The 15,510-nt window shown below is 47.9% G+C and overlaps 1 protein-coding gene and 1 long non-coding RNA gene across 2 annotated transcripts; one reads left to right on the forward strand and one right to left on the reverse strand.

Annotated features, from left to right (window-relative positions):
* Positions 1 to 9,177: 9,177 nt before the first annotated feature.
* On the forward strand, positions 9,178 to 12,296 carry LOC103629151 (uncharacterized). Its single transcript, XR_554179.2, has 2 exons — positions 9,178 to 11,778; positions 11,972 to 12,296. It is a non-coding gene; the product is annotated as an uncharacterized lncRNA (long non-coding RNA).
* LOC541782 (pollen-specific protein SF3) lies at positions 11,349 to 13,203 on the reverse strand. The gene is made up of 5 exons (NM_001111467.3): positions 12,894 to 13,203; positions 12,711 to 12,807; positions 12,580 to 12,623; positions 12,038 to 12,121; positions 11,349 to 11,763 (listed from the first exon to the last, which is right to left on the reverse strand). The coding sequence occupies exons 1-5, from the start codon at positions 13,032 to 13,034 to the stop codon at positions 11,542 to 11,544; spliced, it is 588 nt and encodes a 195-aa protein (NP_001104937.3). The 5' UTR covers positions 13,035 to 13,203; the 3' UTR covers positions 11,349 to 11,541.
* Between the last annotated feature and the right edge of the window lie 2,307 nt (positions 13,204 to 15,510).

Consider the following 15,510-nt stretch of genomic DNA (forward strand, 5'->3'; position numbering starts at 1 on the left):
ACGAAGGGGTATCTAGCCACGTGAGCCGTCCGATTAGAGTTCTGCGGATCGGATTAAGTTAGGACCCTTTATGAACCGGTATCCAATCTTGGCCACCAGATCGCCATCTAACGGTGCGCACCTACTCCGATCCGGGCCATCGATCCAAGACTCTACGGTCAGATCAAATCCACCGAACCGGTGTCCAGTCGATCTAATCTGGGCCGCCGATGGTCAGATCAACGGTGACCGTGCGTCTTCCTCCCCACGCCGAAGCCACGGCGGCACCGCCCAGGGAACGCACGGTGGACCATCGCCGGAGATCACGCAATACGCGCACCCAAGCCCCAATTACCCAACCAGAAGGTTAAATACGCGAAGAAGGACAGCGCGAACTCGAAAGAGGCTTCCTCACCGTGATTAGTGCCATACAACTCTCTGCCCACAAGCCGCGGCGGAATCGGATCTTCGACGAGCGATTCCAGTGGCCTGAAGCCTAAATTTGCCTGGGCGATTCCCCGACTAGCATCTATGCGCCAAGGCGATCTCCCCAGACCGAATCCCAATCGCACGCCATCCGGGGTTTGGTGGATTTGCCCCCACGGCGGACCTCACCTTTCTTGATCTCTCTCCCCTCCGCCAACGATTCAATTGGTGACTGGGTACTCGACGAGATGGAAAAGGGAGCTGGAGCGGTCGGGTTATATAGGGGCGGGGCGAGTCCGAGCTCAAGATTCACGAGGATCCGCAACGACCCGGCGAGAAACCTGTCGCGCGGCGATCGCGGGAGTTTGTTGCCTGGTTGCGGCCGCTATCACCATCGGATTTGAGCTAGGAGAGACGCCTGCCATCCCGTGCCCACACGCCAGAGAGAGCACGACGCGGTAGAGGGAGCGCTGACGGGGTGGGCCCACGAGTCAGCGCGCGCTCCCCCCCCCCAGCCGGGCCACACGGAGACAAGGGCACAATGGGCCGAATTGCAGATTCAAGCCCGCCCAGCGTTTTTCCTTTTCCTTTTATATTTTCCTTTTCCTTTTAGTTTCCAAATTCCATTTTAAATTCAGATTTAAATTCAAATCTTGTGCCAGTTTATCCTCAATTTATATTGTGAAATAAAAAGTACCAATCTTAGAAGTATAATTATATATATGTTATTTATATTTTTATACCCTTTATTCCTTTTCTCCATATTTCTAGCATTCCCTTTAACTCTTAAATTCCCACTTTGGGACTTTAATATTTTTCTTGTCACCTTATCTTTATATTGTCACGAAAATGCACACAAAAACCAAATCCCAGTATGATGCATGTATTATTTTTGGGTATCTCTTGTTAATTATATATTTGTGTAAGTAATGCATCCACATGAAATGATAAACATTAGTAATGCATATAGATATAGAGTAGTATAATTTCTCTTTTAGACTTTTCTTACAAAGTGGGTGTTACATCGCACTTGCTAAGCTTGGCGTACAGCTGACAATCTCGTAGCCTCTGAAGTACTTTCCTCAAATGCTCTTCATGCTCTTGCTCATTCTGGGAATATACAAGAATATCATCAATGAACACCACTACGAACTGATCGAGGTAGTCCATGAACACACTATTCATCAGGTACATGAAGTAAGCTAGCGCATTCGTCAAACCGAATGACATGACTGTGGACTCATATAGTCCATACTTGGTGATGAATGCTGACTTCGGTATATCCGAAGGTCGGATTCTGAACTGATGATAACCTGATCTCAGATCTATCTTTGAGAACACATTGGCTCCTCTCAATTGATCGAATAGGTCTTCAATTCGAGGTAGGGGGTACCTGTTCTTGACAGGGACTTCATTCAAAGATTTGTAATCAATGCACATCCTCTTTTTTCCATCCTTCTTCTCCACAAATAGCACTGGGGCTGCCTAAGGCAAGATACTTGGTCTAATGTAGCCCTTCTCTAGTAATTCGTCAATCTGCTTCTCGAGATCCACCAATTCTGGTCCGGACACTCGATAGGCTCTCTTGGAAATTAGGGCGGTGCCTGTGATAAGCTCTATGGCAAATTCAACTTTCCTTTCAGGTGGCATGCCTGGTAACTCCTCAGGGAACACGTCGGGGAATTCCGACACAATTCTAATATCCTCAATTGGGTTGGCCTCCTTGTCATCTACTGACAAATAGTGACAGACTCCTTCTTCTAGTTCAGGCAAGTACAACTTAGTTACTAATTCCTTTCCGGATGGGGACACCAACTTGACTGTTCTCTTGTCACAACTGACGGTGGCTTGGTTCTTGTATAGCCAATTCATCCCTAGGATGACATCTAACCCTTGAGTACCCATTACTACTAGGTTAGCGGGGAAGTCTATCCCCCTTATTTGAATCCTTAGATTCGGACAAATCCTATCGGACTGAACTTTTCCCCAACTGAATTAACTCTTAAAGGTGGAAACATTGATTCTATGGGAATGTTATGTGCTTCTACCCATGATGTAGAAACGAATGAATGCGTGACACCAGTGTCAAAAAATACTTTTGCTGGATGTGATTCGAATGGAAACATACCTACTGCCACGTCCTGAGCGTCTTGGATTGATTCGGCCTCCAAGTGGTTCACCTTTCCACGGTTGTAATCCTGACCATAGCCTCCTAGTGCTTGATGTGGTGCTCCTTATCTGGCTGGGGTATTGACTGCTGGCAACTGCTAAGTTGCCTTCTTTGGACAGTGCTTCGCCCAATGGTTTTGTTCCCCATAGTAGAAGCATGCGCGGCCTCCTACTTGCGCTGGAGCTGCTTGGTTGCTTTGGTTGGTTGCTGGGGCAGGAAGGCGAGTTGCCTGGTCATTCTAACGCTGGTACTGATTTCCTCTCTGCTGGTTGTTCTAACGATACTGCTGTTGCTGCTGAGGAAACTACCTCTGGTACTGGTGCTGGTGCTGACGCTGATGCTGGTGCAGGTGACCTTGCTTGAATTGCTGGGGTGGGTTGCCTGAGTAGCGAGGACGGCTACTACTCCCGACCTGAGATCCACCAATCTTGCGTTTCTTGTCCTACATTTCCCGACGCTTCCTTTCAGTCATGATTGCTCTGTCGATCAAATGCTGGAAGGCAGGGAAAGTGTGGTTCATCAACTGGTAGTGGAGGGGGTCAACCAAACCTCTCAGGAAACGATACTGCCTCTTAGCATCCGTGTTAACATCTTCTAGCGCATAGCGTGACAGCTGCAGAAACTTGTCCCTGTACTCACTAACAGATAGGGGACCTTGCTTCAAAGCTAGAAACTCCTCTTTTCTTACTATCATCAGTCCATCGGGCACATGGCAACGATGGAAGTTGTCACTGGACTCCTCCTAGGTGATGGCTTCAGGTTCGGCATGGGTGGCGAAGTAAGACTCCCACCAGGACTGTGCTGCTCCCCTTAGCAGACGGGGACCATACATAACCTTTTCGAGATCGTTGCACTGAGCAGTGTGCAACTCGCGCTCCACAGTACGCAGCCAATCTTCGGCGTCCACGGGATCAGCAGAATGGGCAAAGACAGGGGATGGCCCCTCATGAATTCTTCTTGCTTGTCTCTGGGCACCTGGGCATCTTAACTTGCACTTGGGGCTGAGGTGGGGGTGGCTGCTGCTGCACTTGCTGCATTGCTACTAGAGTCTGACCAATCGCTTGGACTGCTTGGGTCTGCATTAGGAACATCTGCTCAACAGTCATCGGGGGTGGTGGTGGCAACTGCTGCTACTGAGTTGCCTCCTCCTGGGGTGCCTGCTGCTCCTGCTGAGCACGCCTTGCACCTCGGCGCCTGGTCTCAAACATCTATAGAAAGCACACACACATCAAATCTGACTCTGCAGTCTTTCAACATAAGAAAAGATATATGGAAAACTTCATAGCATTGAACAATTGATCATCCTCACTGATAGCTTCTCAGATAAAGAGAGAAGTGGAAATAAAGGGAATACCTAACTAAATAACTGACTTTATTAATAACTACACCAAGTGGTAGGGATACCCACACCTTGGTGACAATCATTACAAAGATCCAACTTCATTACAAGTTTTTCACGACAAACATCCAACATATGATAAACAAACTAACTCTAACTAAGACTGACTAAGACTAAGACACTGAATTAATCATTATTACAGATTCCGACTCCGTCGATCTAGTGATTCAAATCTATCTGGGTCCTGCAGTCAGGGGTACCATAATCGAAGTGACCACGGAACGGCGAACGGTAAGGGTGCTGAATCCCGACAGGGGCGAGAGAACCACCATCTAGGTAGTGACGTGCTGCGCACTCAGCAAGCAATTTCGCAACCTCCGCCCGAATCTAGTCCAACTCGTCAAGGGCGTGGTCCAGATTGGTGTTGAGCACGGCTGCCAGGTTGACCATGCTGTTTAGCTTGGGATTGCCCTCACCAACGGGTGAGACAATCACACCTCCAGCACTGTTGGTCAAATGACGAGGGTAGTACTTCAGGTCAAGGCCATCAGTTGTAAGGGTGCTGACTCCCAACAGGGGCCAGAGAACCACCATCTAGGTAGTGATGTGCTGCGCACTCAGCACGCAATTCCGCAACCTCCGCCCGAACCTTGCCCAACTCGTCAAGGGCATGGTCGAGCTCGGTATTGAGCACGACGACCAGGTTGACCATGTTGTTTAGCCTAGGATTTCTCTCACCAACGGGCGAGACAATCACAACTCCAGCACTGCCAGTCGAACGACGAGGGTAGTACTTTAGGTCAAGGCCATCAGCTACCCCACTGAACAACGAGCAGTACTATGAAAGTGCACGTCGTGCTGCATCTTGCATGGCTGCCTCGGCAGTTTCCTCTCAGTGATAGAATAGTACTCTGAGAAGGCCTCTGCACCCTGTAGATCATTGTCTGGACAGCGCACCAAGCAAGTAGCCTTCCACTGGTCCGGGTATAACCCACGACGATGCTGGTAGACTACACAACGGTACTCGATGGACCAAGTGTGTCGGTCGAAGGCCCAATACAGCAAGGTGTCGAGAGCATTGTGGAAGTGACACCCGCGAGCAGCGTCGTGAGTGATGGGTCTAGCGATCCATCCCTCCGGCTCCTGCTCCTCTAAGAGCTCCGCGATGTGGCTCGAACTGCCACTAGTGTCTTCGTCGTCTCCGTCTCCGTCAGGGTCTCCTCCAGCAGTCGGGATGTCCTGTGGTGATGCAGGGGGCATCTCTGGCTAAGGTGCATGGGAAGGCTGCCTCCCAGCCTCCACCTCCTGCTGAGGTGAGGGGGAAGAGTCCTGCTGCTCCTGCTCCTGCTCCTGGCATCGGCGCTCCTGCTCCTCGTGCAGGCGACGAAGCAGTCTCTCCAGGTGACTGGACAGACCTAGCACCATGCGACGTAGTGGGCGCTCCGCCAGGTGAGAAGGAAAAAAGGGGATCACTGACTTACATGCAGTGCATCTAATATGAGCCATCTACAAAAGACATCGTAAGCACAAGAGTGAGAGTAAAACTATAAGACCAGCAATTAAACAGAAAGATAAGTGAGACAAAATTTTGTGAGATGAGTAATAATATAGAATTGGTCAAGATGACCAACTTTTGAAATGAAACTAAGGTCAAGGTAAGAGTAGGGGTCTATAGTCCTTAGGGTGATCATTCTAGTCTAGGTTAGCGGTCCTACAGTCAACCTGGCTTTGATACCACTTATGTCACACCCGGTTTTAGAAGGTAAACTGAATGCGAACCATGTACGTGCTAGGATCAGATACCCACGTACACAGCGATTATATAATTGGACATCATCACACATTGCTCAAAGTAATTAGCGGAAAAGTACTTTATTACAACAAGATGTCCAAGACATCCACTAAGTCTATAACATAGTTATTAACATCAAAGCGCGGAAATATGAAACGTAGAAGATAAGGCCTTCACAGGCAGCTGACTGGGGGTTTGCCACTAAGATAAACTAGAACTCATCGTAGTCCTGAAACTCCTCAAAATCATCCATGTTGCCAGCATCTCCTCCTGAGCACTGAGTACAGTGGGGACAACCTAGGGTGGGGAGGTTTGTAAAGCAAGGGTGAGTACACATCAACGTACTCAGCAAATGTCCCGTTTCGCTAAAGTGGACTAGCTGTATGTGGAGTTAAGGTTAAGCAGTTGCTTTTAGTTGGTCAAATATTTATTACTATTAGTAGAGCTAAGTTTTAGTAATAAACCCAGTTATTACCCAAATGTACTCCCTCCAAGAGTAAATACCGGAGATCATAATTATGCCATCATCATTAATCATCATCGTAAAAGTAATCAAAGTTCTTCTAATCAAAGAGGATCCCAATGCCGCTCTTAACCGTGAGCACGAATGATATATCAATTTCTAACACTCTGTAGAGGTCGCACACTTTACCCACAAGCCGTGATTCCCATTCTGCCCGGAAAGAGCCAGTCTCCATTCACCACTACCTAGGTGGCCTGGCAGGGTATCACTACGTAGCGTTTACAAAGATTTCCCAGAGGTCATAACCGCTCGTTAGGTTTCTCCGGTTTGATAAACACAGTACATCTCTCCAAAGTAAGGGTGACTAACAAAACCAAATCAAGAACCTCTGCAACCAGCCTCGGCAGAGCAAGTACTGTGCCCGAAACCCATTGACGGCCCTACGGCTAAGCCAACTACTCCTCTGGTTCCTCTAATTAATGAGCTAAGGGTGTCCCATTCCACCCTCATGGTTGCACTGTTATCCCGGGTTCTCACTCCCCAAACAGGTCCTTACGGAGAGGTACTCAGGAAAATGGCCTGAGTCCCTAAAGTATCACGTTATCATCATCGGGATAACATCATCGTATCATAAATATTCACATCATGTTCATTGATTAAAGTAAAGCAATAGTATAGTGCTAACCATTATAACCGAAAAGGTAAACAAGGGTAAGGTAGATACATACTAGTCAATCCTTAAGTTTCAATAATGTAATGCAGGACGGTGAATTATAAAGTAGATAGGACATAATAGGTCAGAGAACACTTGCCTTCACCAGGTTGTTGCTCAGGAAGATCTTCGGCAACACACTCAGGAACCACGGTCTACTCGTTGTCTAAGTAAAGCGATCATACATTCAAAACATTTGGAAAGTATAAATGAACAACACATCAAACATGTACAATCAAGTGAACACAAGTATGATAAAACACTAAGAACATATAGGGTAGACTTAAATGCTAGGGTTTAATATAATTAGAGATCAGTGATTCCCTAGATATTATGGACTATTTAGTTTAGTGCCAGTAATTTTAGTGAGACACAAAATTATATCAGGGATCAATTCATGCACAACATTTTACTAATCTCACAAAATTACACATCTAAGTGCCATTAACATTTTCGTTTTATTTATTTTCTTAAATAAATAAATCAACTCATAAACTAACCTATAGCTTGGACCAAAAATTAGAGTACTTAGACTATGGATGAACATAATTTATTTGGACAGAGAGTATTCCTATGAACATTTTGCAATTTGAACCACTAAATTTGGAGTTCATATGAAAAAGATATGAAATAAACAAGTTTTGAAGTTAAAATATGAAACTAAGCCCAGTTCTGTGATTAATTAAAAAGTCAGGGGTCTGATTAAAAGAAGTCAGGGGTCTGCGCGCTAAATCACGGGACAGCGGGTTGATTCCCGAAAAATTGAGGGGTTCTTAAGCAAAACCGCCACGCGAAGGTGTACGGGGCTAAACGGACCATCCGATCTCCGATCAACGACCCAGATTAGATCCCGCAGATGAGCGCACGGGCGCGGACGGACGAGTGCGGCTGACAAGTGGGGACAGGGCGCTAGCGACCAGAGGAGAAGGCGGGCTGACCAGCCGGGCCCAGCTCCAGGGGGCGTAGGAGCTGAATGGCGGGCCCGGGGACAGAGCGCGAGTGAGGGGAGCAGATCTGGAAGACTGGATTTGCATCAGACAGTCGAGATTAGATTTGTTCTAATTAAATCCTAACCACCAGATCTCGGGTGAACGTACGAGATCCATTGACCAGCGTGGTCGGGATGGCAGGTCCTTGGTGCGGCGGCGCCGCTCTACCTCACGGCGGGATCTCGCCGGAGACGAGGGGAACGGCCACGACAGGGCTCTAGATACTTGGGGAAGGGCTCGGGCGCATTCACGGCAATCTGGCGAACACAACCGTGGGCACAACGCCAGCGTGGAGGCACCAGAGGGCGCAGAACGCAGCGTGATGGTCCCACGGCGGCGCGAATCTGCTTCGGCGAGCAATCACGTGAAGACCAGGGCAATAAATAGAAAATAGGGGCACGAGGAGGTTGCTCACCTCGAAAGGAAACATTGGAGTCCCGGAGCAACGACGGAGACGCAGGGACGCCTCGGGTCGACGGTGGCGGAAGCTCTGGATGCATAGGGAGAACTCCGGTGAGCGCGGACTGGGCAGACAAGAGGGGCTGGGGGAGAACCGAGGGGTGTCCCAAGTTGCTGATGGCGAGGCAGAACTCACCGAGGCAATGGGCGCGGCGCAGGCTCTACGGCGGCCGTAGAACGGACGCAGACTTTGGTGAGCGGCGACGGAGTTGTCTGGATGCGCGCGCAGGGCGAGAGTGCTTGGCTGAGGGCGCAAATGAGCAGGGGGAAGTGGGCGAGCGGGGCGCGAGCTCTAAAGGGGGCGAGGGCGTGCGGAGATGGCCGGGGAGTGCGCGGACGTGGGATCGTCCACGGCGGGAGTGCGCGGACGGGAGGTTAGGGACGGGGCCTGAAGGGTGGGGTCTGCGGGGCAGCGAGAGAGGACGTGCGCGTGCGTGAAAGGAAACGGCGCCAACAGATCGGCCCCACTGGCAGCGAGCGGGAGAGAGAGAGAGAGAGAGAGGGGGGGAGAAGAACGTGGGCGCGGGCTGGCGCTGACAGGCGGGGTCTGCCTATCAGGGGCTGAGGGCGCGCGCGCGTTGTTGGGCCGACTTGGGCTGAAATGGCTTTTTCCTTTTTCTAGGGAATTTCTAATACTTTTCTATTTATTTTCTCTAGGGTTTTCAATTCAAATTCAAACCAAGTTTCAAATTCAAACTAAATCATGCATGTGCAACAATTCAAAGAATATTTGGAGCTCAGCATGATGCAATATTTCATGACTCATATTGCTTTGACAAAATAAAATAATTAATCCCTCACTAATTAAGCTAAATCTATCCAAAAGAAAAAGAGAGAGAGAAACTATAGAGAGAGAAGAGTAACACCTGAATTTGGTAGGTAATTAGAAAGAAATTTTATACCCCCAAATTCAGGGTGTTACACTAGGCGTCCTGTTGGTTCGGATCACCCTAAGGTCTCTCCCCCAAGGGGCGGGATCTAGGTCCTACGAGGAGAAGAAGGCGTCCCAACGCCATCGCGGACCGTTTGACCCAGAGCGTGGACCGTCCGATCAGCGCATAGAGAAGACTCGCTCCTGCAGCAGGGTCGCGGACCATTTGGCCCCAAGCCATGGATAGTCCGCGCCAGTGCAGCGAGCAATGCCCGGCGACCCGTCGCGGACCGCCGCGCCGTCCACCTCGTAGAGCCAAACCTAAGGTATTGCTCATCACGTGAAGGTCCTAAGGTTTGTTATTGTTTGACCCCAAATAGGTGGTGGCCATCATAGAGATGGTGTCCCACCTTCAGGATAATCATCTTAGGTACATCAAGTTATCATCTCCTTAGTTCGAAGGTTTCTTTTCAAGGCCACATTCGAGATAGCTTTATTTGTCTTACATCTTATCTACTATCTCGCTCTATAAGGTCTCGACCCTTCGCGGGTGAAACCTAGGATCATCCCAAGGTCCGGACTCACTACGAGGGAGACCTATGGATCATTAGTGTTTAGTCCAAAAAGGCGCCAACACACTTTTTGACAACTCTACTGGGGACGAAAGATCCGATCCATTAGATTATATCTATTAAGTTAGACCTATTAGATCGGCCACAATGGCCGGTCCCAAAGATCCCAACAATGTTACCCCACACAACAATACAAGGCTAACTAACTTACCAACCACTGAGGATGAGAAATTAGAAGACCACATGAAAAGGCTGAACGAGAAGTTCCAACGACAAAAGGCTCAAATAAGCAAGATGACATAAAAGTGATACCTCTTACACTTCAAAGTAGATGACCACCTGAAGGTCGTCAAGGAGACGGAAGTAAAGTACAATTCCATGTGAGCCTTGCAGCAGCAGCTCCCCATTATAAGTAACACCACACCAATAGCCGATATTCAATATATTAATTTTTTTTGATAATCGAATTAAAAGTATAATTGAGGATATAGATAATATGACACATGTATTAGAAAAACTCATACACCTAATTTTTTGTCATATGAATTGGACACTAAAATAATTGCGTCAAACACATCGGCAACAAATGTGGCTTCTCAGTCCCAACCATATTGTTGTTTGCCGATGAACTCATATCCGGGGCAAATGCTGCCGCCATCCTCACTAATTATTGTGGTAATTAGACATGTGCATTCCGCCACCTGACTGTAGTTTACCTCCGATAGACTTCTTAACTTGATTCATCACTTGTCAATGAGACAACCAATCCTAGAACAATTAACCTACTTATTCTCTGGCCTTGTGGCCTATTCAATCTTGTTATTTAAGTACATGAGAACTTTAGTTGTAGAGGGCTAAAAGCGAGTTACTCCTCTCTACCATCAAAGGGTTAAAGATTAGTTGACACTAAACGAGACATAGCTCATCTTAGGAACACTGCAAAAACACTGGTTTGAAGTAGTAGATTAGGGGATAAGAAAAGAAAAAGGCGAGTGAGAGTCTCGTTTTCAAATGAATAAATAATTCCGAGTGAAAAGTAATTTCTCATTTACTTTAGTTCCCTCTTTTGATTCCATCAATTGCTACACCTGCACGAAACCTGTCTCTACCTTCCCGCATAAAATAATATTTGCTTTGCAGCTTGTATGCTCTACTGTGTAAATTCGATTTGTAGCTGTACCTTGTATTGTTGTTAGCTGCCCGTAGCTATTAAGGGCTTGTTTGGATCCACGGGGATTTCTTTTCTATTCAATTTTGAATAGCAAGAGATTTAATCTCATCCAATGCACCTCTAACCGAACAAGCCTTGGAAAGGTTAGGGCTTTTATCGGATGAATTCAATTTCACAGGGAAAACATAGCAACATGGAAAAGTTCCCGCGTTCAAAAAAACAGGGTCTAGATTGTTTGCAGTTCGTGTTTTTCCTTTTATTTTTGTTTGTTTGGATTCTCTATATTTTTTTTTCTATTGTTATGCATCCTTTAGCCAAATATCATCTTAAACAAAAGATGGACCAAGCCAAGAGCTAACAGTTCTGTGTCTTGTAGGTGCAGAGGCATCTTCTGACCAATGAAAATGGTGAAACCAGGTAGAGTATCTGACTCAAAGATAACAACGTTTACATGCAGATACAAGACAACAATATCATTGTTCTCTGAACACACATGACCTCCATTGGTAAAACTGAAATCGAACCACGCCACAGAAATACATAGTGCTCTAGGCAAATGCAAGAGGATTCATTATTCATCTGTGGTTGTGCTCAGTGATCAATACTCTTGTTCATCCTCCTCCAGTGACCCAGCCTGTGATGTCTTCTCGTGGTCATTCTCAAGCTGGCTGAAGTTCCCCTTCTCCTTGATCAGCTGGATGTGGTGGTGCTTGCAGTACAGCTTCCCCTCGTGCGCAATGTAGTTAGAAGGGCTGATGGTGCACCCTCCATGGCAGCACTTGAAGCAGCTCTTGTGGTACATAGTGTTATTAACAGTGACCTGGATGCTTAACCGGTGAGTTGCAATCAGCATACTGATATTCATGTACAGTATTCCTGTCACCTTTCCTTATCTTTAGGCAAAAATATCAATAATTGAAACTTTCAGCTTAGAAATGCAGCAGTTGCTGTCTTCATGGATATAACGATTTATTTAATCTGGGAATCTTGTATTTATGTGATTCTTGAGTGAGAGATTTCTGTGACAGGTTGTCAAGTGAAGAAGGCTCAAACTACCGGAAGAATGATTGAGATGGTTGAACACAGAATCTTACCCTCTCAGTTGGATAGACTGTCTTGCTGCATCCAACACATTTCTCTCTGGTGCCAGCAAAGGCGCTTGAGACTTTAGTAGCATTCTGCCAAATAATATGCAATCATGATGAGCATCATCTAGTGCCAGTTGTTCATAAAGAACAAAACATGAATGGTGTCAACTGGATGGGTGATATGAAACATGTTTAAAACCATATACAGCACTGATCTAGTCATATACCTCATGAATATCAAGTTTTTTTTTTGTGATCTGTTAAATATCTGGTGTTCTGATCTTTTTATTGGACAAGATTTACTCTGTTCTGATCCAAGCATAACAGTTAGGTTTTGAGTGGATCTTTCTCTCTCTAACCATTGGGATTGCTGTGCATTCAAGATCCAAGCATCTCACATCATGTTTAAGGAGTTGTTTGTGCATCAATGATTGAATGTATTTGTTTCCTGTGCTACTCTGGACTGAAAAAGTGAAGGAAAAAAATGCAAACTTTGTAGGCACTGAGAAAAACACATAAACACATGAATATTAAGGCGTTGCATATACCTCATTCCCAACGTTTCTTTCTGGCTTGACAACCTTCGGAGTTCCTGAAGCCATTTGTAGGTGAGGAGACACGCAAGAACACCACTGGATCTATTTCGTACTGCAAAGGGAAGGGGGGAAAACGATGATACCTTCGAAGCTCTTGTCCAAGCTCCCTGTCCTCTTGAACAGCTGGTCGAAGTGAGGCCTGCAGTAGAGCACTCCCTCGAAGGAGTTGTAGTTGGCGAGCTGCGGCGGAGAACATACATCCTCAGACGCACACACAAACCAATGCTGGTCTCAGCTTTGCAGATGAAGCATGCAGGTCGTGGTACCTTGAGGGTGCCCTTGCAGTGGTGGCAGCGGAAGCAGGCCTTGTGGTAGATGCGGTTGTCGGCGGTGAGCTTGTCCACAAGGTACACCGTCTTGTCGCAGGCGGTGCACTTGGTGGTCGTCCCCTGGAAGGAGGTCGCCATGGCCGCCGTCGTCTCTCTTCCAACGACACACTCTGCTTACGGAGGCGAGGCTGTGTAGCCGATGGCTGCCTATATGGGAACTGTGGGTTGGTTGGTTGGTGGTGGTGGTGAGCTGCAGCCGGGTATTGATACCGCTAGGTAGGCAGGACACAGCTAGCTAGTGAGGGAGAATGTTGGGGGTGTCACCGTGTCAGGCATCAGCCATGGGAAGGAGAGAGAGAGAGAGAGAGCATACGAGGTGGAGGTGGGGGTCGGTCCTGCACGAATGCCGCCATACCACCATGATGCCACAGCATGTGCAGTGAACCAGAGCTTTATTATGTGTCTTTGGTTGCTTCTAGTGCAGTGAAACGGAAACTGTATTTCCTTTTTGCTCTTTTTTTTCTGTCACTCAGGAGTGGTTGCTTGCTTGTACCTGGAGAAAAAAATAAGTTGGCAATTAAGTTGAGATTTGATATTTCTATTTTAAATAAAAGAGAATCGAACCGATCTCGACGACAAGGCCACCCCAGCTGCCATGAAAAAAGTGAGACTGCATCAGGCCCCTGTCAGGCCAGATCGTTCTGTTGCAACCTTCAGCCTTACTCCTTGCTCATGATTTGCTCTTGTAAAAGACAAGTACGTACTGATCCCGATTAATAAGCGCATGTCCGCTCCCAAGATGCTAATTTCATGTCGTATATATTCATGAGGTTTTGTTTGGTTACTTCACTATTCATCTCAATTCACATATATTAATATTAATTAATGTATGAATTAGTTTATTTTACATATCAATCTACCTCAACAAATGTGGATTGAGCTGAATACTGTTCGAACCAGAATTGAGCCGGCGGACTGTCCGGCCCTGAGGCCGGACGGTCCGCGCCTGTGGGCCGGACTGTCCGCGCGTGCGCAGAACAGATTAGGGTTCCGAGTTTTGTGCTACGGTTGTTAGCTATATTCGCGGGATTAGCTCGGAATCAGTTGTGTAAAGGGTCCAGCCCCCCTCCTCTATAAATAGAGAGGTCTACGGCCGATTTGTAATCATTATCAATCGAATCAATACAACATCTATTTCGCATTTTATCCTAGGAGTAGTTCTAGTCTAGTTTAGGTTTAGCCACTCGATCCCCAAATTCTCCGTCTCTCCTCGACTCTACGTCGATTAGAGGAGTCTAGGTCGGCCTGCCCGAGCTTAGACAACCCCTAGGATCTCTCCTCCCCGACGGGGTCCCTCCCGGGAGCGAGATCCAGGCGCCGCCGGCGATCTTCCGCCGCCCCTGCGTACGCGCGGACCGTCCGGCCCTAGGGCGCGGACCGTCCGGTCGTCAGGCAGGGAACCCGAGCTGCTGCACCAGGTCGCGGACCGTCCGGCCCCGTGCCGCGGACCGTCCGCGCTTGACCAGAGAGCACCGCCGCCTCACGCCAGGTCGCGGACCGTCCGGCCCCAGGCCGCGGACCGTCCGCGCCTGACCAGAGAGCACCGCCGCCGGTTCTTCTTGAGTATTTGGCGCCTCCGAAAAGGCGTCAACATACTTTTTGGCGACTCCGCTGGGGAAGACATATCTAAGCTCATCAAATCGGCCCTCAATGGCCGGTTCAAGGGATAGCTCTGATATTTCTCCAAGCAACATCATAGAGCCGACTTGGGAAACCTTGCCGGCTGACGAGCAGCTCCAGTTCGAGGAGCACAAGGAGCGGATGATCCAGGAGGCGAAAGCAAAGTTCTTGGCCAACTTCAAAGTGGACAGGAACAACAAGGTCGTCCGACATCGGGCGACGGATCCGGCTTCGCTCCAACCCATGCCAGATATCCCCAATGTAAGTAATACCAACGATCTGCAATCTCTTAGAAATTATGTAGAAGATCAGCGTGAGCAAATGCAGAACATCATAGGGGGTATGCAAAGCGATCTTAAGAGACTAGTACGTGCATTTGATAAATCTAGTACCGCAAATTTTCCTTCGCACGAGGTTGAGTTAGGAGATAACGCGTGTAACACATCGGCTACAGGTTGTCACGACCAGTCACAACCCCTTTATGGGATGCCGATGGACACATACCCTAATCAACCGCAAATCGGCAGCAAACCAGCCGATCTGCACATGCCCGGACCGTCCGGGCCAGCAACAGTCGGGCCTATTTTTATTGAGTTACCTAGATATGCGCCCGAGGCACCACACACGGCACAGAACCTAAACTACCCAGTCGGACCGTCCGCGTACAACAACGAACGGTCCGCACATAATCACGGATGGTCCGGGCCAATGTCCGGACAGTCCGCACATGACCCTTTTGAGGAGGATTGTTACCGGAATCCTCACCCGTCACAGCAGCACTTCCCATCGCACTATACAATGCATCAACCCATTAATTCAAGATCCAGAGCCCAGGAAAGCTTTCCGGCCCCACCCAGGAGGCCGGAAAGAAACGATCAAACCTATGACCCATATAGGGCAAATGAAAATGCACCACGTAACTCAAACCAATGGG

The sequence above is a fragment of the Zea mays genome, chromosome 6 (genome assembly GCF_902167145.1).
Source record: "Zea mays cultivar B73 chromosome 6, Zm-B73-REFERENCE-NAM-5.0, whole genome shotgun sequence".
NCBI lineage: Eukaryota > Viridiplantae > Streptophyta > Magnoliopsida > Poales > Poaceae > Zea > Zea mays.